At 36.7% G+C, this 24,620-nt stretch overlaps 1 protein-coding gene across 1 annotated transcript in view; it reads left to right on the forward strand.

Moving 5' to 3' along the window:
• Positions 1-10,473, forward strand: part of TMEM135 (transmembrane protein 135) — a 224,548-nt gene extending 214,075 nt beyond the window's left edge. The window contains exons 11-15 of the mRNA XM_026015215.2: positions 496-559; positions 1,552-1,628; positions 5,617-5,715; positions 6,524-6,591; positions 8,439-10,473. Coding sequence (XP_025871000.1) covers positions 496-559; positions 1,552-1,628; positions 5,617-5,715; positions 6,524-6,591; positions 8,439-8,571 — 441 coding nt within the window. The 3' untranslated portion in view covers positions 8,572-10,473. The remainder of the gene's footprint in view (positions 1-495; positions 560-1,551; positions 1,629-5,616; positions 5,716-6,523; positions 6,592-8,438) is intronic.
• The last annotated feature ends 14,147 nt before the right edge of the window (positions 10,474-24,620 follow it).

Here is a 24,620-nt window from a genome sequence, read left to right on the forward strand (position 1 = left end):
TTATCTTCATTTTGGAGCTCATTTCTTTTTACAGATCTAAACTGGCATTATATTCATTCTCCTTTGAGAACTACCTTCTAACATTTTTGGTAATGTAGGTCTGTAAGGTGATGAATCTTCTTGGTGTTTATCCACCGGAGAAAGCCTTTATTTCATCTTCATATTGAAAATATCTTCTCTGAGCTATAGAATTCTTTTCTCCTTGTTAGAGTGGGAGTGACTACATCGAAGCAAAGTATAATTTATGCTTTCATTATGAAAAACCATGACAATAAAAATGTTATGTATAATTTCTTAGTAGAGTCTGTCCAGAACTCTGAATAACTTTATAGCAGGTTATTGTTGATAATTTTTCCAATCATATATTTAGTTTGATTTAGAGAAGATTACCAGTTTGCCTCCACAGTCAGCTAGTGACTCACTCATTATAGATGTTACATGCATCTTGTCTAGAAATGAAACAACTGAAGTCATTGCATTTTCTTCTTGATACAGGGTACTAGTTGCTTCCTACGCTGGGTCAGAAACCTGGATGATGAACTGCATGCTATTATAGCTGGTAAAGCAATGATAAATTAAAATTATTATTGTATCAATCAGTAGTAGGGATGATGCAGAAATAGTTTCCAAATTCATCTGATTTCTGTGTAACTCTCTCTGTAATAGAATCCCTATTGAGGCACTAGTCCAAATATTTTATATTTCCAAAGTTTAACTTATCAAGGCATTCTTGCCACCTGGTGTTTTGAATTGGCAGTATAATGACTTGGTTATCTGCCCTGCAACAGGCCAGAAATCCTAGGACTGAGTCATAAAAGAACATAAAACATAAAAAATTTTGTGACTAAAAGAAGTGCTGTTCTGTTTCTTAAAGTATTCTGTTTTTGCTATTGGCACATGACATGTAGTTTAATAAAACATATTTTTATTTTTTAGAAACTTAAATAATTTTGTGAAAAGTAAGACATAAGATTAACATTTTTACAGGTTGCAGCATACAAGCTACTTGTTAAATTGACATGTTAGTTAAATTGACAATTTTCAGATATTTATTAGTAATACACCTGCTTATAGTACTCCAGTCCTCCCCCTACCTTGGTCTTCCATTTATAGAACGAAGGTACTGCTATGGAGAGAATTGTGATGATAGCACTAAAAGTAATTTGAGCTGTTAGAAGAATAGATTGATAAATATTTCCACTTAAAATCAGAAATGATATCAATAGCCTTTAAAAATTCTTTTTGAAGATCATTTTATTTGTCAAGACTACTGTTGTTTTTAAAGTTAAATTTAGAATGTGAAGTTTCTTGTAATATGTATATCAGAACTATGTGTTCCTAACTCTGAAGGTCGATTTCTTAATTTAAAAATATATGATACCCACAAATCTACCCCATTTTAATGTGGTCAAGTCTATTACTGTCCTTAATTTGTATAACAAAAGAGTGCTACAGATAATTCTGTCTTACTTAAGTGAATTGACATTTCTGAGTGACTTAACTAACAAATACTTTGAGATTTGATCAGTTTTGCTTTATTTGTTATTTCAGGGTTTTTGGCAGGAGTATCAATGATGTTTTATAAAAGTACAACAATTTCCATGTATTTAGCTTCCAAATTGGTGGAGGTAAGCAAACATTTTTTGTGCAAGTAAGCTTCTAAATGGATATAGAGCTTTTCTAGCTGGTTTCATAGCGAATTTATATCCCAATTACAAGAGCAAATCAATCCTATAAAAGTATTTACAAAGTCACTTCTTCTGTTTCTTCTTTTTTAACGTGTGTTTTTTTCAAATATACACAAGTGTAGAAAGAATAAAGTAACTAATCGTCATGTACCCATCATACAGCTTCAACAGGTAACAGCATTTGATCAATCTCATTCCATCTGTACTGTCCCAACCCCACAAGTACTAAATTACTGTGAAGCAAATCCCAGACATCATATCACTTCTTCCAACTCAGAATAGAGACTCCTTAAAGAATAAGGCTACAGGATAAAGACTCCTTAAAAACAAATAGATCAGTGGTAATACCAAAGTATAATCAAAATACTATCCTCATACATTTAAAAACCTAGTAATTCTTTAATAATTAATATATATCCAATTAGAGCTTATATTCTCACTGCTTGTCTCTCAGATGTCTTTTTGCAATCTTTTTGTTTTAATTGGGATCCAATGTCTCTTAGTTTTTAATAGCAACTCTCCTCCCCTCCACCCACCCCCACCGCCCCCATCTTTTTTTTTTTTTTTCCTTGCCATTTATTTGTTGAAGATCTAGGTTATTAGTTCTGTGGAATTCTGACTTCCGGATTTTGCTGATTGTAGCTTCACTGGTGGTATTAACATGTTTCTTTAACCCACATATCTCCTGTAAACTGTTAATTAGATTTAAAGGCTTAAGCAGTTCAGGTTCAATTTTTAGAAGGTAGAAGGGGACAGAAATAGCTCACATTTACTATGTGTATGAATTTCCATTGCATCACATTGGGAAGCACAGAAATGTCTGGTTGTCTCCCTTTTCAAGATGATAAGATTGGTCAGTGGGCTCAGTGTTAATAGAGCTAACATAGGCTCCCTATTAGGCTTCCACCTAATTGTTTTAGCAGCCATTTAATAATCATGGTAATAATCATTTACTATTACATTGAGAATTGCAAAATGGTCATAATCTGTTATTATTTCTTCTTAGTAGTTCTTAGTGAGAATTCTTTTAAAAAGAACTTTCCCTCTTCCACTGTTACTCTGAAATAGTTTACTCACAAAGTGATAATAATATGCTTGATTACTTCCCTTTATTTACTGGTGTTCAGAATGAATTAGTCTCTAGCATTCTGCAAAATTGACCTCTGAGTCCTTATTTTCAAGTGGCATTATGAAGACCTGATTTTTAACATATTTGATTTGTTTCCACCAGTCATTGCAGTCCTTGCCCTATCTTTGACCATGACAGCCTCTTCCAGTTGACTCCTGTTTCTAAAGATTTATTTATTTATTCATTTTTATGATAGACATAGAGAGAGAGAGAGGCAGAGACACAGGCAGAGGGAGAAGCAGGCTCCATGCTGGGAACCCGACGCACGACTTGATCCCGGGACTCCAGGATCACGCCCTGGGCCAAAGGGAGGCACTAAACCACTGAGCCACCCAGGGATCCCCTTGACTTCTGTTTCTTTTTTACATAATGCCTGTATCTCTGATAGCTTTCTTGCTTTGTGATAAAACATGTTCCAGGCTCATCTTAGACAATTCCTGCCACAGCCAGAGAGTCAGCCTTTTATCCAATGGCCACTAGTTTCTTTTGGTGGGAAATGGTATTTAGAGACTTCAATTTGGATACTAGAAGTTTCTTGCTCCTCAGCTAGCCAAGGTTTCTTGGCTTTATCATTCTTTCTAGAGAATCCTTTTTTCCCTCCTTTTTTTAGAGATAGAGAAAATAACGAGCACATTGATATTTCCAATTCAAAGTTAAGATTACAGATTTATTTGATTTTCTTAAAAATTTTATCTCATTGAGGGATGCCTGGGTGGCTCAGTGGTTGAGGGTCTGCCTTCAGCTCAGGATGTGACAGGGTCCTAGGATTGAGTCCCACATTGGGCCCCTCATGGGGAGCCTACTTCTTCCTCTGCCTATGTCTCTGCCTTTCTCTGTGTGTCTCTCATGAGTAAATAAATACAATCTTTAAACACACATACACACACAAAAGGAAAAAAAAGAAAATATCCTTTAGCTAGCAAAAATATATTCTTTGACACAGGAAATCTAGTATTGGGATCTAGTTTGTAAAAGATGTGTTTTATAGCTGCTTCCCTAATTGGTTAGAGTTTTTTAAACCAAGCAATGGCATAGCTGTTCTCTTTTATCAACAAGCCATATTTGATCTTGGCAAAACAAACTGTATATAAAGTGTGCTGATGAGAATTTTTTTTTTCAATTCAGGAAATTACAAATTTAAGCTTACCGTGTCCTTTGTGGAATTAGTGACTGTGGTGTAATGGATATTTTCCTCTGATTGAAGTTAATTTTTTATTAAAATGCTGCATTACTATAATAACATTAAATATAAAAGCTGACTAGACCACTTTTTTTCTTGGGGAAAATTATATCCAAGATATATTTATTGAATATCTGTTATGTTCCCATTAATGTACTACGTGCTGGCAGGCATATAGAAGTATAGGATATGATTCCTCTTTTCATTAACTTAGAATCTGGTTCAGTATGTAAGCTTTATTTTGAGAAATTAGGAATACAGTTATTCCATATATCCAGAGATACCTGTTTCACATGTTTCTATGATGCCATTGTACCACCTCTGAATTTCATTTTTGTCAGCAGGAATACAGTACAGTATACCTATATCTTGTAATATACTGTATGGTATTTTCAAAATTACTAGTTCTACTTTAGCTTTCCCATGTTTCAGAGAAACCATTGCCATGAATTATTCCATGTTCTATCCTTATAAATTGGCTGGTTCTTCCCCATTATATATCATGTGCTTTCACCCAGCATGTTACCCTTGTTTTTTCTCTCTTATGCCTCTTAGGAGGTTTATAAGTGTACTAACTGTTTGTTACCAGTTCAGGATGAGATAAGTACAGAAATTGACAGCAAGCATTTGGAAACTTCTTTTTTTTTTTTTTTTTTTTTTAAGATTTTATTTATTCATAGAGAGAGGGGCAGAGACACAGGCAGAGGGAGAAGCAGGCTCCATGAAGCCCGATGTGGGACTCGATCCCAGGTCTCCAGGATCACACCCCAGGCTGCAGGCGGCGCTAAACCGCTGCACCACCGGGGCTGCCTGCATTTGGAAACTTATGTAGCATCTTGACAGAGTAATTTGTCTTTGAATATGAGTGAAATTTTGGTTCAATTTGGGGTTTTTAAAATTTATTTTTCTAGTAATTTATTTTTATTGTATTATGAAAACATCAAGATGTGACAGCTGGAAATTTTTAAAAAAAGTGTTTCTTCACTGCAAGTGATTTGAGAGGCACTGCTCAAATATAGTCATTTCTGAAATTCTCTTTGGTCCTTTGTGCTAGACAGAGTAGTCTGCTTCCTCCTCAGGTGAGGCCAAAAAAAATACATACACATATATAGTTACACATCTAAGTGCATTGGTTATTTCTGTTATATACAAACTTAGATGTTACTGTATTCAGTTTTCAACCTCTAGCTCTTATCATAGTGCCCAGCATGTAGCTAACACCATTAAATGTTGAATGAATGAATGAGTGAGTGAATAGATCTAACAAGGAAGGGAGGGAGGATCTAAGCATTATACAAAAAGCATTGAAGAATAAATGACATAAAAGAAGTAGCAGTAAAAAGTGACCAAATTTCACAGAAAAGTATTATTACTGGCATCTCGGGTTTTGGGTGAAGAAAAGTGGGAAGGAACGGGCTGACACTTAACTCTGTCATGGAAGATATGACCTGTAATTTGAGCTCTGAAAGGATAATTAGTATTTGGAAGGTAGAAAAAATAGTTGTAGATAGGGAGTGAGTATACTGCTCCATTGTATTGTTAATGCTCTTTAACGTTGTGTGTGTGCATTTGTTTTTTTTTTTAAATAAATCTTAGATTATGTTTGTTTTTCACTTCAGACAATGTATTTCAAAGGCATTGAAGCAGGAAAGGTTCCCTATTTTCCCCATGCAGATACTATCATCTATTCCATCTCTACAGCAATTTGCTTCCAGGCAGTAAGTATTGCTTTTTGAAATGAAATATAGAATTATTTCTATTTCTGTACATTAAACAAATAGGAAATAAAGGCTTGGGAACATTTCGACTGGTTATATTTTATTTTTTTTATTTTAATTTTTTTTTAACTTGAAACTTGCAAGTTTCAAATCATTAAACATGTTAACTTAGTAGGCCAGGTCATGTGTTCTGAAGACAATAATTTTTATGTTTAAATAGAGTGAAATTTATAGGCAAACTATTACTTTAGTACCTTGGCTACAATGCCCAGTTTAATTATACTTCTAGAAGAAGGAAAATACCATGAGCATAAGTAGGAATAATTGCATTTCCCCAGTATTACTCAGGCAGTGAGGATAGGGGTAGAATCTAGTGTATTAGAAGCATTGTTCAGTTTCTCTAAATTCTATAATCATCATTATTGATGTTAATAGTTTTAGGGCTGTTGCAAAATGTGGGGGACCACTTTTATTTGCACTTTGTCCAAGGAATGCTGCCAGGTTTATAAATTCATTATCACTTGTGAAGTGCCAGCTTATCTAATGAGTATTCAGTAAATACTTTCCTAATATTAATGACTGTTACCTCCATTATTATTTCATAAGCAGTATTCTTATTTGAGGGCATATTTACAAAGATTCTTGATAGTTAATCAACTTAAATACATATTTTTGTATCATCATCACTGTTGTTTTTAAAATGCAATGCACAATAAAAATAAGAGATAGAAATGCTCTATTGCCTATTACAATTCACCATATTTCCCATTGACTAAAAGAAGTCTCAAATTGAATGCTCTAACCGTAGGCTGTCATGGAAGTTCAGACCTTGCGGCCGTCTTACTGGAAGTTCCTTTTAAGGCTCACCAAGGGCAAGTAAGTGACCGAGACTTTGTACCTGACCATACAAAATGAACAGTTGCCACAAAAAAATTTTTGAATCTTTTCGTCTTTTTGAGAGAATATTCTTTCAGTGGTAAAGCAGGCATCTTACATATAAAGCAAATATCACAAACTTAACAATAATAAAGTGGGCATTCTTTTAGTGAACATTGTTTTGACTTTTCCTTATATTATTTTCGATATTTTAAATGTTGTAGGAAAATGCTGTGTTGATTTGAAAGCTATTCATTAGTTGCTACATAACACACTTAAGTCTCACTAAAGTCTTTGATCTCTTCTTTTTGATTAAAAATACTAAGCAGATTCATTAGAAATCATGCCTCAATAATTGAATGATTTCCATTTGGGGAAAAATAATCCTATTCTTTTGCTTGCTATTATAAGCATAGTTTCCTCTGCCTTTATTATTCTGTTCTTTATTGTTTTTGCTAGCATTTTCTGATCTTAATCTAATTCTTTGAGAGGCAGCTTGACCTCCTAGAAAGACTGTGGACTTTGGAGTCAGACAGTCTTAGACTTGACCCTGACCCTGGCTCTGATACCTCTGGCTGTGTCACTGGTGGAAAAGCCGTTTACCCTCATGAGCCTGTTTCTCTCTACTAGAAACAGTAAAAGATTCTTTGTATGGTTGTGGGAAAATCGAGATGTTTGTAATAGCACTTAGCACCTAGGAAGCACTTAGTAAGTTGCAGCTGTTATTAATATTATTGTCATTCATAGTTTTAATAGCAAACACTTGTATAGTGCTTACTGTGTCCCAGATATGGATTTAAGATACAAACACACACACATACAATACATGTGCACATGCTTATCTGTAAAATAGCTCTATGAGATAAGTACTATTAATATCCTGGTTCTCTATGTGAGTTAACTGAGGTGCACAGGGAGATGAGATAGCTTGCTAGAGTCACAGAGCTAGCCAGTGAAGGAGCTGTGGGGTGGGTAGGAGCCAGGCAAGCTGGCTTTAGCATTCTTCCTCTGAGCCATGATTTCTGTGTGTCCTTTATGTTATTATTAGTTAATCATTTATTTCTTTGTCATTTTGTTTTTTGCCCGCTAATGGGCTTAACCAGTTGATTATTTTGGAAGGAACCTTACTTTGGAAAGGCACTGGAAGTTACATTTATTGTTCTTGGAGTAGTGATGGTTGCCCAGGGCTCAGAACTAAATTCATTCTTCTCCCCAAAAGGAATGAATGGGATCAGGCATAGAGACACAGGTTCATCCTGCACATTAGCTAAATATGTGTCTCTAAAATTTTTTTTATTTAAGGTAGGTGATGGATAAAATGAGGGTATGCTTTTACTTTGTTATGTCTGTTAGAAATTTGAAAACCTATATGCTGTTTTCCCTTTAATCATTAAATACTTGCACATTTGGATGTGTTTTCTGTGAATCATGAGACAGCAAAATGTCAATTATGAAAGAAATTACATTTAATACCTTTGCCTCATTGGTAAATGCTAAGCTCAATCATTTGTTTATTTTGTTTCCTACAATTTCATTGATCAGAAAAATTACAATGAACCTGTTTTTCTATTTGACACAATCCAGTGGGAGGAACTTGTGAGGGGTTTGAAATAACAGTGGTGGTCTCCAGGGGTTTCAGGTCTGGAGATTATTATCCCTTTAAAGAAAATATGAGACAGTGAATGAATCTTGAGATAAAGGAATCAGGGTGACTTTTGAATCTGCCATTGAGTCTTTTGTCATGCCAATCTTTTCTATTTTCCCATTCCATGAAAGACATGTCAAGTGAATCATCTTATTTTTTAAACTTCATTAAATACTTGTTCACTGTGTTCTCTGTTTTGCAGATTTGCTGTCATGAACCGAAAAGTCCTTGATGTTTTTGGTACTGGTGCATCTAAACACTTTAAGGATTTTATCCCTAGGTTGGATCCAAGATATACGACTGTAACACCAGAGTTGCCCATCGAGTTTTCTTGAAGATGACTGTAATTTATTAATGTGATCTAATGTTTCATTATTTTATCCTTGAAGAGTTAATTATGTTGAATCACAAAGAAGGAGTCTTGAGCTTGAACTTCAGTGTTATTTCAATGAGAGATGCTCTTTTTTTGTTTGTTTTTCTTACCAATCAGAAGTACAGAAGCTTTTTAGGAAGGTGTTGCTTAATAATTAAGGGCCCTTCCATAGCCAGAATCTGATTCTGGGTTGCTGTAGTGGTTGTTGACATGATGCTGTATTATTGATTAAGTTATGTCCACAAGCAATCTTAAATAATCTATGTAGAAATGTAGTAACAAATGAGATTATACTTAAAATCACTTTAAAAGATGTTTTCATTAGTTCATTCCAATATAATTCTTGGTTAAAACTAAGAATATTTCTACGTTTTAGGATACAAAGGATCACGGGTACATGGATTTGGTCTGTATTCTTTTTTAACTTTTGAATTGGTAACTATAGTAGTAAAATGAATGGATATGAAGTAACTCTTCACAGACAATGCTGCTTTAGTATAAAGCAATTTAAAGAAAGTGGTCATTCTTACTTCAGGGATGCAAAGACGGGTCTTATGCTGTTTGAATAAATGCCGTGGTATCCATGTCTTCTTCCACTTATACCTTCGTCTCTCTTCATGATCAGTTGAGCTGTTGGGCAGCCCAGAGAACCTACGTACTAATGGCAGGTTAGGAGTAAATGAGAATTGACATATCTGATACATTTGAAATGTATGTTTTAATGTTTTACAAAGCAGTACACTTGAATATTTAAAAGCAAATGAAGTTGCTTTTAAACCTCTTGTGGGTTTATGATGTTTGTTTTCATTTATAAGAACTGAGTTCTTCATAGCTAAGTTTATCTGCCATTACAGAATTAGAAGGGATCAAAAGTAGTTTTGGCAAGTTTGTCATTTTGTTCCCTTGGAACTATTCCACCTATAAAATGGATATTTTACGACTACAAACAATATAAAAATCCTGTAGTTGTTAAAAAGTCCATTTCATCACTAATGGGATGCCAGGTTCTCTAGCCTCTTTTCAAAAACTTATTGTCACCATGTTTATTCCTGTTGGAATAAAGAAGTGACAGAAATGTAGTCACTGTTGAGTATGAATTAGTTCAGGACAGCTGTGATTGAAATATGATTTCTCTTTAAAGTTTTTCAGGGAAAAGTTATACTTTTCTAAGTTAATAAAATGCTTAATTGGTTATGTCTACAGTTAATGTAAAATATAGTGATGATGGTATATTTTTTTAATATCATTTTGTTGCTGAAAAGTTTTGGGCCATTGTAAATTAATTATACAGTAGAACTTGTGTTGCAACAAGGATTATAACCCAGGCTTTAAAAACGCTTAATCCTTCATATTCAATTTCATCAAGCCCTGAATATTTCTGTTTACATGTAATCCTATCCTTGGTTGTTAATGGCACATTGAAAGCCAACAAAAAGACAGACTCTGGTACCATGGTAACAGAGAGAGCCGCTTTAATTAGGTCAAAATTTTGCATTGTGATTAATTTTTTAGAATTGACTTGTCCATTAGACAATACCGTTAAGGCATCATTTTGGTTTCAGACTTCAAAATCTGCTAATAAATTAAGTTTTAAGTTTTTATTCACTGGAATCAAAATGATGATTGGTACTGTGTTTACTTTTAAAAATGAAGTATTATAACAGTGAAGAAAGCACTGCTTCCTGCACCTCATTTTCTTTATTTAGAAATTATGTTTATAATATTTTTCCTGTCTGCTTAAAAGAAAAACATTTTAATTAATAAGTTACTGTTTTCATTAACATTAAAAAGGCTATTATGTTGAAGGACAAATTGTACTGAAATTTGATGAGATTGTTTAGTAAAATTTTACTGTTGAAAGGTACATTTCTATGATTTACTTTTTTTTTCCAACTGTAGTCATTTTTTAAAATATAAAATGTAAAATGAAATAACCAGCATGAAGCAGAGCACAGTAATGAGCGTATAGCTTGAGTGGATAGTTAACTAATTTGCCGTGGTGAAAGAGAAGTCCGATTTGACTTCACTGAGGCAGCCTGAGAAGTATAGCTATTTGAGAAAACAAAGAAACTGTGTTCCTAACGACAATCAAAATGAATCTTTCTATATCTCTAATCAATCAGGTATCTACTGACAACTTGACACCATAAATAAAGTCAAATAGGTGTCCTTTCCAAAACATGTTTTTTAGTCCATTTATACACGGAGGACATCCCGTCGATGGTAAGTTTCCACCAGAACTGACTGCAAAAAACATGGACATGCCTCTTAGCTTTCCCCACATCTTCATGTAGTCTGGAAGTGCATTGGGATACAGGTAGTATTATCGTGGGTTCATTACTATTTCCTGTGGGAATAAAATCCTAGAGTTAGTGCCAACCAAGTACAAGCTGAGGTTGTAAGAGAACACATTGTCTCAAATCTATTAGATTCTTACCAGTTTTTCATCAGCTACATTTAATCCATTTTATTGCTTATGTCTGAAATAAAACCTGTGGTTGGGTTATGTTATATTTGTTTCACAAATCCTGTGGTCACTTCTGTGACTTTTTTCTTGACCTTTGGACATGGTTGTCATGTGGTTGATACCTGGTTTATTTTTTGCCTTTATTTGTAGCTTAGTTTGCTGTTAATTAATTTAGAATTGTATCTTTTTAATCTTTGCTCTCAGATTTTACAATTTATTTTTTTCCTACAATGAACATGTCCTCTATGATGAAACCTGGATTAGTTGGTTGTCACAGTATTTTTTTGTTGAGCTTGTGTATTCCTCTCCCTTTGGATTGATTGTGCCTAGGCTAACACTTGATTTCGTTGGTAAGACCGACAAAATTGTATTATACATGTATTATCACAGCCCTGAGTTTCTAGGACCCTGTCGATGTAGAGTCAATGAAAATCAGTTTCCTTTACCTGCAAGGAGCTTCGTCCATTGGCTTATGTCACATGCTCCGAGAAACCTCTCCGTGGGTCCAGAGGGGATGTGCCCCCTGGGAGCAGTGGCCTGCCCTTCTTACCACCTATGAATCAGAGAGGCTGCCAAGCCCACAGAGTCCTTGAATTCTTTCTGTACTTTATTTTTATCGTAAAGACAAAGTAGTTTGACAGAGCAACAAGATCATTCCTACATGGATGATTTTTTGTTCCACAAAGACAAAAGTATTCTTAAGATTAAGATGTCTAAAAAACTTCATCTCTCCCAACAACATAATCTGTTGCTGCTTATCCACCAGCTGTTCGTTTTCAGGTGGAGAACTTAGGTAACTGGAAAATGAATGACTAAGAAAAACATATAAGACAAAGAGTAAGAAATGAATGTTTCCTGTAGGGCTGGGTTGAGACTGTGATGAGTAATAAATAAGGTGGCTTGAATCGTGGATGCCCAGGGGACAGCTCTGACCGTTCCCCTCAACCCTGCACCTTCCTTTTTATAGCTCCTTACCCGCTGGTGCCTTCACTGGCTCTGCAGTGCCTTCTCATGCAATTAGCAAGGAAAGGGAGTGTCTGGGACTGAGGTGACCCTGAGATCAGGGGTGTGGATGTGGATCCTAAGGCCTGTAATGCTTCCTTCAACCAAGGATGCTTCCTTCAACCCGGGATTGAAGCTGTGTTTCTGTTTCAGCTGTCAGTGACTTTGCCGTTGCCCTGCAGTTATGGAAAAGGTAACTACAAAGAAAGGAGGCTGATGTTGATCTGTAACTTCTGGAAGCAGAGGAGGAACAGGATCTTGGCCATGTCCTAGGAGTGCCGCCAGGCAGTATGTAGCCTGTGTAGCCGTAAGCTTCCAACTCTGGCGAATAGGGATGTGTGCTGCTTTACACTGAGGGAAGAGTGAGTGATTTAATTGGAAGAAGGAACTCCTGCCTGGTAATCCTTCCTTGCTCTTTGACATGGCCTCTCTCTCCTCCTTCTCTGCTGTATCCCAGCTCTCTCCTTTCTCTGCCTTCCCAGCCTCGGAATCTTTATGTCTGACCTTGTCTTGCTCCTCCCCACTGCCTGCCCCTGTGCCTCCTGCCCTTTTTCTGCTGGCTGGTCCTTGACTATGCTTCTTGAATGTGAACACTCCAGTGCTCCCTTTGGTGGCACCTGGTAAAGTGGCCGGCTCTCCTGCAATCAGGAAAATGGGATAACCATTTTCAGTGACAGTGACTTTTGATATAGCTCTGCCTTTCTTAGTGCCTTCTGCTTAAGACATAGGATAATTGCACACATGTGGCCTTTCAATTCAAGACAGTCAACCTCTTCTCAATAACCCCATGATGTCACCTGACTTGTGGTGGCTGCATGGAAGGGGCAAGAACTCATTTCCTATTTCTTATTGCTTTCTCCATTTTCTTTCCCCCTCTTCCCTTCTCCAGATGTGTCCTCAGTGAAATAACGTATTGAACTTTTATGCTTTGTCCTCACAGACCTGAAAATCTCAATAACAACATGTACACATATACCCCATCTGGTCCACCGCAGAGGCATCAGCTCAGGTGCAATTTGTATTTTTTCCTCCAGCTCACAGGTCCCTGCAGCTTGCTTGCTTAGTTTTTTATTCAGTTTAGTGCCCACACGCTCTGCCCCCACCATAAAGCACAAAACATTCTAATCTTGTAAGAAACCCCCAGGCTGTGGTTAATAGGTTTTTTCCTGATCTTGGCACACGACACATAGGCCTCAGCAGCCTCCACAGGTGGACCTGTGCCCCTATATTAGCAGAAATCATCCAGGATTATTACTTTCTCTCTCCCTTAATTTGGACCAGGCAGTTTCTGAGGCCTTCTTCCTCAGTGTCTATTAAACTTTTCTCAGTTATCATTCAACTCCTTAAATGAGAGTTCTTTTCAGATTATTTTGGTCACACAGGGGAATGCTGTGGCTGTAGGGATGGATTGGTGCCAAAAGTCTGCAGAAGTTTAAAGCATGAAGTAATCCTATTGTTGGTCATTACGGGGGTGGGGTGCCGAAAAGGATGGGTGAGAAGAAACCATAAACACACATTTCCAGCTCCCCTCCCTCCTGTTTCTTACCTTCCCAGGACTGTGCTGTTCTACCACTTTTTTGCCACTTATTTCCTCAGTTTGAGTTCTCTAGAGGAAGGAAAAATTGTTCTTATTTTCCTGTTTCTTTCAGAGGAAGTTAAAGGTGAGACATAAGCAGCGGTCTGACTCTTGATTAGGGAAGACCCTCAAGGAATGTTGTAGAATGTGTTAGAAAAAGAGGTAGCTTCTCTTTCCCTCGTCTTCCCTCAGAAGTGAGCCACAGGGATTCATTCAGAGTGGGACTATCTGGAGTCACATTCCAGTGATGCATGTGACAGGTGTACAGTACTCTTCACTAGAGATGAGTCTGTGCAAGAGGAGGAATGGGGATTTTTCTCGGAATTATCAGAGTGAGTGCGGGCCATGTCTGCAAGCATTATAAAAACAAACCCGACTGGAAGCCAGTGGTCAAACTAGTATTGACTAACAAGACACTTTGCTACCTCAAAGTATTCAGTGTTGGTGGCATGAATGATTGAATGGCCTTGTAATGCTTAAGAATGACAGCAGTTATTTGCTCATTGAGTTGAAAATGTGTTCAGTGTATTGAGAGGTTTTATATGAATAAGGTTTTAAGTTCTTCCTTTTGAAATGTAATTTGCGGTTTAGGTAAAATCTACAAAACTACAGGAAGAAATTCAGTAGCTTCTGAATCTGAGTCTGTAGTTTTTAAAGCACGTCATTTTCAGGAATTAGGGTTTCCTTGAAACCGAAGAAGGCAGGGTAAATAAATCTACAAACCTAGAGGTATAACTGAATAATATGGGCATTTTTTTCCCACTAGAACTCTTCTTCTTTTTTTTTTTTTAATTTATTTATTCATGAGAGACACAGAGAGAGGCAGAGACACAGGCAGAGGAGAAGCAGGCTTCCTGTAAGGATCCTGGTGCGGGACTTGATCTCCGGACGCTGGGATTATGACCTGAGCCAAAGGCAGATGCTCAACTGCTGAGCCATCCAGGCATCCCTAGAACTCTTCTTATAACTTAAATTTCAAAAGTGGATTGCAAGTCATTGTTAATTGCTCACCTGATGGTTATTTAACCCTTCTTCCTTATTGATGGAGCACTGATTTCGTGTAAGGCAGCAATATGCCCAGCTCAGGGGGATCAGTCATACTTTTTTTTTTTTTTATCTTTCATATCGCTCCTTTTTTTCTTGTCCATATATTTTTCCATCCTTTTCTCTAAGGCCCTGTGATCCAGTTTGGGCCAGTAAGATGTAATGGGAAATCTGGGAAGCTTTTTAAGCCCCTTCCTTTTTCTCTTGTTCAGAACAGTAGTTAATGGGATCTGTGGCAAATATGAGGTGAAAAGCATAAAGATGAAAAACCACTATGTTAAAGATGTCAGGACAAGAAAATGGTCAAAGAACCTGCCTCACAGATGACATTCTTTGGCCACTAAATCAAAACTAGTAACCATATACCTCTGAGAATTTTGAGAAAACAAACCATTTTTTTAAATGGGAAATTATTTTTTTAATTTAAATTCAGTTAATATATAGTGTATTGTTTCAGAGGTACAGTTCAGTGATTCATCAGTTTTATATAACACCCAGTGCTCAGTATATCATGTGCCCTCCTTAATGCCCATCACCCAGTTACCCCTCCACACCCACTCCTGTCCAGCAACCCTGTGTTTTCCCTATGGTTAAGAGTCCCTTATGGTTTATCTCCCTCTCTGATTACATCTTGTTTTATTTTTCCCTCCTTTCCTCTGTGCTCCTCAATTTTGAAATTCCACTTGTGAGTGAAATAATACAATTCACTTTCTCTGATTAACTTATTTTGCTTAGCATAATACCTTCTAGTTCCATCTATGTCATTGCAAATGGGAGGATTTCATTTTTTCTTGATGGCTGAGTAATATTCCATTATATATATATATATATGTATATATATATATATTCCATGATATATATATATATATATATATATATATATATATATATATATATATATATAAACTATTTTATCCATTCATCTGTCAATGGACATCTGGGCTCTTTCCATAGTTTGGCAATTGTGGACATTGCTGCTATAAACATTGAGGAGAAAGGGGAACCCTCTTACACTGCTAGTGGGAATGCAAGCTAGTACAGCCACTCCAGAAAACTTAAAGCACAAAACATTCTAATCTATGGAGGTTCCTCAAAAAGTTAAAAAATAGAGTTACTTTATGACCTAGCTAAAAACATTTCTAATTGACACATTCCAATCTTATATAGGTCCAACCTCAGATTCATTTTGCATTATATCCCTTCTGACCTTTATTTAGAATGCTCTTTTCCTTCCCTACTTCACTTCTGCATGTATCCTGAAATAGTCACCTCTTTGAAGGTTTTGCTGATCTTTTATCTCTAGCTTCCTGAAGCAGTTTAGTAATATTTCCCATAAAGCACATTTCTATTCGATTATCATTAGCTGTCTCACCTGTTGCTCCTTTAGAAGACGGTGTATATATTTGAAGGACAGGACCATCTCTGTGCCTAAACCAGGCCTTTATATTGGGGTAATGGGGTGAGGGAGTTAGGGTGGGAGGTGGTGGTCTCAGCAACTGCCTGCAGAATAATACATGCTAACTTTGTGGAGTCAGCAGACTAAAAATCTACTCTTAGCTATCCCTGTAAAAGTCTGGAAAATATTATCCTTATAAATGATTTTGTAAATACTCCGGGAAATTGGCTTTTACTACATTCCAGCAGCTATTGGAGCCAGTTTGGCTTCAGGTCTTAGAGAAATGATTTGTCATCTGTTTCATTTGTTTGCTTTTTCCTGACAGAGCTAGAATTCTGGATTGTTCCCCGTTTTAAAAATTGCCAAATCTAAACCAGAAGTAGACAGGGCAGGACACAGGTCTCTTCCTTCCCATTCATTTTCACAGGGCAAAAATTCACAAGCAGTTTCCCTAGAATTATGCTTCGTGTCTGGCTTTTCAGTATCATAATATAATTATGTTTCTCCTATAACAGAAAGGATATGTAGATACTTGTGAATGGTTTGGGACCACTCTTAACAATATAGCTTCTTCTGATACTTATTTTCAGGGGGGAAGGAGGGGAACTAAAATGTATGAGGTGCCTGTGATGGATGGTAGATTGTTTACATCCCATTCAAACCTTACAGCTTGTGAGGTAGATATTATTGGTTTCATTTAGCCAGTGAGAGACCTGGAAATCAAAGAGGCTGGTAGTTTGCCCATGGTAGCAGTACTGGAATTTGAGCTCAGATCTCCAAGAATTGGAAGTTTTAAATGTGTTTTTTCCCTTTTCTCTCAAAAATGTAACAGTTCCTGACAAAAAGTGGCATCTTTACTCCCCTCTGTTCAAAATCCTCATATAACATTGTAATAAAAATCATGCCTCCAAAAATGGTTGTGACATTTACTTGCAGCTCAGATAGAACACCTAAAAAACTGAAGAACACCTTCTCACCTGAAAAACAAAACAAAAACCCTGATTTTATATATATATATATATATATATATATATATATATATATATATATATATATAAAATGTTTTCAGACACTGGACATCAAGCATTGCAGGGTGGTAATCTCTGAAAGAAGGAAAATAAATGAGTTGACTCCTGTGACTGCCTCAGCTGATACCTAGAGAGAGAGTCCAGATTACAACTCAGAGAGGGAACACCACAGAGTGCCCAGAGGTCTCCCCAAGGTGAGGAAATAGGCCTGGGAGTCCAGAGAGGCCGAGATGGGTGAAGTCAATAAGGCAGACAGAGTACAAGAGAGGAGCAAGCTGCAGAGAGAAAGCCCAGAGATCTAAAGAGGGTCCCCCTTGAGACTTAAGCTGCATACTTCTGTATGCACAGGAGGAAAGTACTGAGACTGGTGAAAGAAACATGTTAAAGCAGAAGGAGCAATCATTGACATCTGCACTAGAGAATGAATAGTTTATATTCCTGCTAGCCAGAGTGGAAAACTGTAATTCATAGGGCATCAGATAGTAGAGTCAGAAAAGCATTGCTTCAGTAGGAGAGCAAAATTAACCCTAGACTAAAGGCACAAAAGTATCGGTGTGCCTGGGTGGTGCAGCCAGTTGAATGTCTGACTCTAGGTTTCAGCTCATGTCATGATCTCAGGGTCCCTGCCTTGGCTTCTGCTCAATGTGGAGTCTGCTTAAGTTTCTCTCTACTGGCCCCCTCCATCTCTGGACAGACACACACACACACACACACACACACACACACACATTCTCTCTCAAATAAATAAATCCCTAAAAAAAATATATAAAGCCTCAAAAGTATCAAGAAGCTCTCTCCTAGAGCAAAGTACAGGAATATAGGGATACAAATATATATTGAGCATGTAACAAAATGTTTAGCATCCCATAAAAAATTGCCAGACATGCAAAAACACAGAAAATACAACCTGTAAGAGAAGGGAAAACACAAAACAAGAACTGACCCAGAACAGAACGATACAAATAATAGAATTATTATGTGTACAAAACGACATTGTAACTATATCCTCAAGAAGGTAGTAGTTAGAAGAAAGCTGAACATGTTAAGTAGAGGCATATAAGATTTTTAAAAAAATGTTTTTAAAATAAACTTGTAAGAGATGAAAGAAAATGAGGAAAAAACAAATGAGTGTGATTAATAGTAAATTAGAAGCAAAAGAAAAGGTTATGGAACGTGAAGACCTCACAGCAGGAACTATCCCAAGCTTTAGAGTGAAATGTTACTGGAAAAAATGTGAACACAAGAACCTCAGTGAGCTGTGGGTCAACTTTTGGCAGCCTGATATGCATACAATTGGGAGTCTTCAAAGAACATGAGATGGGTGTGAGGAAGAGAGAGGTACAGAAAAATATTTTGTGTTTTCATCTTTACTCAAGTCATTTGAGGACATGATGGTCACATTTTAAAATTAGCTGAAAATTTTAAACACACAGATCCAGGAAGCTCACTGAACTCCAAGGACAAGAAAATGAGAATCATGTTAAATCACATCTTAAATTGCTTTAAACCAGTGATAAAAAGGAAATCTTACATAGCATTTGGAGGAGAGAAAAAGACATGGTACATACAGAGGATTTCAGTTAAAAATGACAGGAAACTTCTTATGTAAACAATGGAAGACAGAAGGCAATGGAGCAACATCATTAATAAGGTAAAAGGAACAGAATAAAACCTATCAACCTGGACTTCTATATGCAGTGAAAATAACTTTCAAACAACAAAGGCAAAGTAAAGAATTTTTCAAACATCCAAAAACTGAATGAATATATCACCAGCAGACCTGCATTACAAGAAATGCTTACATTTCTTATATTTCTTCAAGTACAATTAACATAAAATGTTATAATGATTCAACAATTCTATACAGTTCTCACCGCTAAGAAGTCTTTCAAACAAATATGAAATAATACCTGTGGAAATATGATAAATATGTAGATAAATACAATCCTATATGTGCATAACAAAATAACAGAACTTCTAGATACATGAAGAAGAGAACTGCATGGAGAAAGAACTACCCATAAATATGGTTGGACATTTCAATGCCTTCAATAATTGAAAGCATGTAGAAAAAAATCAGTACATAATTATTTATTTAAGGTTTTATTTATTTGAGAATGAGAAAGTGAGCAAAAGGAGGAGAGAATCTGAAGCACACTCCACACTGAGCACGGAGCCCAATGCTGGGCTCAACTCCATGATCCTGAGATCATTACCTGAGTTGAAATCAAGAGTCAGACAGTTAAGCAACTAAGCTGCTGACATGCCCCAAGTATTTAGAAGACTTGATAAATAGCTTTAGCCATCTTAACTGATCTTTGTAGAGCATTCCAGCCAACAACAGCACAAAACACACTTTTTTCTCCACGTGTAGTTGAGAACATTTCCTAAAAAGACTATATTCTGGGCCATAAAGCAAGCCACAGTAAATGAAGGGTTCAAATCATGCAAAGTATATTCTCTGGAAAAAGAAAAAGAAAAGTTAGAAATCAATAGCAGATATCTCAAAAATCTCCAAATATTTAGAAACTAAACAACATGTTTATGATGAAGAAATTAAATTTGAAACGTATTGTCCTGAATGACCTGTATATTAGTGGAAAATTTGTAACACCTGTTGCCTATATTAAAATAGAAAATTCTCCAATCAGTGATCTCAAGGTACACTATAAGGAACCAGAAAAAAAAGAGCAAATTAAAAAAAATGACAAGATAAAAATGGAAAAAATGAGAAAATTTAATCAAAAGCTGTTTCTTTGAGAAAAATTAAGAACATCGATTAAGCCTCTAGCCAAACAGATTAGGGAGGAAAAAGCCAGCCTACGGCTATCAGGAATGAGATGACATCACTACAGGGCAGCCTCAGTGGCTCAGTGGTTTAGCACCTCCTTCAGCCCAGGTGTGATCCTGGAGACTCGTGTCAGGCTCCCTGCATGGAGCCTGCTTCTCTCTCTGCCTGTGTCTCTGCCTCTCTCTGTAACTCTCATGAATAAATGAAACCTTTAAAAGAAAAGAGAGATGACATCACTACAGATTCTTCAGAAATTATAAGTATTATAAACAACTTTATTATAAACAACTGGCAATAAATTTGACAGTTTATTTTTTAAAATATTTATTTATTCATGAAAGACAGAGAGAGAGGTGGAGACACAGGCAGAGGGAGAAGCAGGCTCCATGCAGGGAGCCTGACGTGGGACTCGGTCCCGGGTCTCCAGGACCACATCCTAGGCTGAAGGCGGTGCTAAACCACTGAGCCACCCGGGCTGCCCTAAATTTGACAATTTAGATGAATTGGACAAATTCCTTGAAAGTTAAAAGCCTTCCCACAAGCAAAACTCTTGGATCAGCTTAGTTTGCTGGTGAATTCCACCAAACCTCCAAGGAAGACATAATACCAGTTCTATACACTTTTTCAGAAAGTTAAAGAGGAGGGAGACCCACATCTGATCCTATGAGGCCAACATTTTCCTAATAAAAATGAAGCAAGGAAATTACAAGAAAAGACAAAGCCCAGCATCCCTTCTGAACATATAGACAAAAATATTTAACAAAATGTTAGTTAGCAAAGTGAATAAAAAGGATAACACATTGTGAACAAGTGGAGTTTATCCCAAGAATGCAAATTTGGCTTAAAGGAAAATCAATATAATTTATCATACTCTACTAAAAAAGAAAAAAATTCATGTCCATCTCAATAGAACTGAAAAAGCATTTGACAGATTTAACCATACATTTCTCATAACTCTCAGGAAACTAGGAATAGGAGGGAATTTCTCTTAATAAGAAGGAATTTTCTAATAAAGGGCACCTACAAAAAAAAAAAGCCTACTGCTAACATCATGCCTAATTGTGAATTATTTAATGCTTTCCCCCTAGTATCAACATGACAAGAATCTGCTTTTACCATTTGTATTCACCATTGTACTGGAGGTTCTAGCCATTGTGGTAAGACATGAAAAATCCAAGTTAGAAAATGATAAAGTACTGACTTCAATAGCAGATAACATGCTCACTTACGTAGAAAATTTTATGGAATTTACAAAAAAGCTATTAGAATTGATAAGTAAATTTTGCAAGCCAATTCTAAAGTGTATATAGATATACAAAATATATAAAATGATCAAAACTACTGTACAGGGCAGCCCAGGTGGCTCAGCAGTTTGGCACCTGCCTTCAGCCCAGAGCCTGATCTGGAGACCCAGTATCGAGTCCCATGTCAAGCTCCCTTTGTGGAGCCTGCATCTCCCTCTGCCTGTGTCTCTGCCTCTCTCTCTCTGTGTGCCTCTCATGAATAAATAAATAAAATCTTAAATAATAATAATAAAAAAAAGAACTAAAGGAACTTACATTATCTGATTTCAAGACCTAATTATGAAGTTACCATAAGCAAAATATGCTATTATTGATACAAATAGATTAACATAATACAAAGTCCAGAAATCCACCACTGATTTTTAGGAAAGAAGCCATGGTAATTCAATGGGGAAAGGATGATCTTTTCAGGAAGTGTGCTGAAACATTTCACTAGTAATATGCAAAAGCGAACACCAAAACGTAAAATAGAAACCTGGTTCTTCAAAAGACACTTTTAAGGAAATGAAAAGACAGCTCACATACTGGGAAAAAAAATATTTGGCAGATCACATCTGATAAAGGGCTTTATCCCAATATATAAAGAGCTCTTTAAAGCTCAATAAGGAGGGGTACCTGGGTACTCAGTTGGTTAGGTGTCTGCCTTCAGCTCAGATCATGATCCCAGGATCCTGGGATCAAGCCCTGAATTGCTGTGGGGGGGGGGGGGGGTCCCTGTTCAGAAGGGAGCCTGCTTCTCCCTCTCTCTCTGCCTGCTGATCTGCCTACTTGTGCTCTCTCTATGTCAGATAAATAAATAAAATCTTAAAAAAAAAAAAAGCAATAAGAAGATGACTTCTGGCATGACAGCATGAACAGCTCTGCTGACTCTCCAGTGAAACTGGTAAAAATTATTTTTTAAACTCAATCATTTAAAACTTCTGGAAATGGTCCAAAGAACAAACAGCAAATGAAGAAATATTTCTTCAAGAAAATCTATGAAAATTCAATAAGGTGAATTTTACTTTGAGTAAGAAAGGTGAATCTTATATTCAGGAAAAAAGCCTATGATATTTGAACCTGAACCAAAATCCTACCAATCCCCACCCCCCCACCCCTGCACCTCCACCCCCAGCTTCTAGCAAGATGGCATTCTTTCAGGAGTAGCAGGACTTTGGTAGTTTTCATCCTGTTCCCAGCTGACTGTTACTGAGGCAAAATCACTGGCAAATACAGTTGAGAGGTGAGAACTGTCTTCTAGCCAACCCTTATTGTGGAATGAGGGTTTTCCCTTGGGTGCAGCATACTGAGAATACTGGGGCCCTGACAGCCTTTCCCCCATCTTGTGAGATGGTGGTTTCATGCTATGAAGGGCAAGTGAAGAGGACCTCAGGCCACTGCCCTTCCTCACCTCCACTGAGCACTCAGCTCCACAGTCAGGGAAAGATGGAAGGGAGGCCTACCAGTACTCTTGTCATCCCAGGGTCACTGTGCTCACCCAAAGCTGCACCCAACCCTCTGTACATTGAGGAGGGGCAACCTCCGAGGCTGAGAAATAGACTTCAGTAAAATAATTCAACCAGTCACTAGACAAATAAGCAAGTAAGAACAATATGCCCTGGATGTGGGGAAACATCCAACCCAGAGTTGCTACACTGTGTTATCTAAAATGTCCGGTTTCCAATAAAAAATTATTAGACCTGCAAGGAAACAGGAAACTATGACCAATTTACTGGATGGGTGTGGGGGGGGTGGGGTGGGAGAGAAACAGGCAACAGAAACTGCTTGTAAGAGTGACCAGATGGCAGATTTAATAGGAATATATCTCAAAGTGGTCATTATAGACATATTCACAATAAAAGAAGTTTGATTAAAAACTAAAGGAAGATATGAAGACAATGTAGCATTAGCATCAGATAGAGAACATTATAAAGAGGTAGAATTTTAAAGAACCAAACAGAAGTTCTGGAGTTGAAAAGTACAATAACTGAAATAAAAAATTCAGTGGAGACATTCAACAATAGACTTGAACTGAGAAGAAGGAATTAGTGAATCTCAAGATAGATCAACAGAGATTAAACCAAAGAACAGAAAGAAGAAGAATGGTAACAGCCTTGAGCAAGATGGGCCACCATAAGGGCACTGATGTTTATGCATAATGGGAGTATCGAAGAGAAAGAGGAGAAAAAATATTCAAAGAAATAGTGGCTGAAAACTTCCCAAATTTGTTGAAAAAGTGTAACGAACACATTTAGGAAGTTTGGTGAACTCCCAAGTTGGATAAACTCAGATCTGCAGACACATCACAGTAACAATGCTGAAAATCAAAGACAAGCGAAAAAACTTAAAAACAGCAAGAGAGGGGCACCTGGGTGGCTCAGTGGTTGAATGTCTGCCTTTGGCTCAGGTTGTGATCCTGGGGTCCTGGGATCAAGTCCTGCATCAGGCTCCCTCTGCCTATGTCTCTGCTTCTCTCTGTGTCTCTCATTAATAATTAAATCTTAAAAAAAAAAAAAAAAGCAAGAGAAAAATGATGCATCACTTAATAAGGGAATCCCAATGAGATTAACATCTGACTTAGCAGAAACAATGGAGGTTAGAAGACCATAGGATAACATATTCAAAGTGCTCAAAACTCAATAATAAGCAGTTTGATTTTTTTTAATAGGCAAAATAGTTGGATAAGTGGATGGCAAATTAGCACATAAAAATACGATCAAACTTCTTGCAAATTAAAACCAGAATGAGATACTTCTACATACTCTTTAAAATGACTATAATTTAAAAGACTGACTATACTAAGGATGTATACAGTAAGGATGGCAAGGATGTGGAGCTGCCCAAACACTTACATACAGCTAGCGGGAATGTAAAATGGAGCAACTTATCTGGAAAAGAATTTGGTAGTTTCTTAAGAAAATTAAACAAACAGTGCCTTTTTACTCAGGCATTCCAAATATAAGTACTTACCCAAGAGAAATGGAAGTATATATCCATACTAAAAACTTGTATGTGAATTTTCCATACAGCTTTCTTTCCAATAGCTGGAAAGTAGATACAAACTAAGTTTTAGTAGATGAATGGACACATTTTGGTATATACATACAATAAAATATTATGCAGCAATAAAAAGAATTAACTAGTGATATATGCAACAGCATGTTAACAGGTTTTTAAGAACCCTTTTATTGTGGAATATACAAAATTGCAACCTCCATTCCATAAAAACTTTAGTTAAGTGATTTATCACAAAACAGATGATTATGTAGTCACCAATAAAATCAACAGAATGTTGCCAGCACCCAAGAAATCCATCTTATACTCTCTTGAAATCACAAAGCTCACCTACTGCAAAGATAACCAGTGTTCTTCTTATAATAATCACTTCTGCCTTAGCATACATTCCCAAGCACTAGAGATTATA

The sequence above is a fragment of the Vulpes vulpes genome, chromosome 11, assembly GCF_048418805.1.
Source record: "Vulpes vulpes isolate BD-2025 chromosome 11, VulVul3, whole genome shotgun sequence".
Taxonomy (NCBI): domain Eukaryota; kingdom Metazoa; phylum Chordata; class Mammalia; order Carnivora; family Canidae; genus Vulpes; species Vulpes vulpes.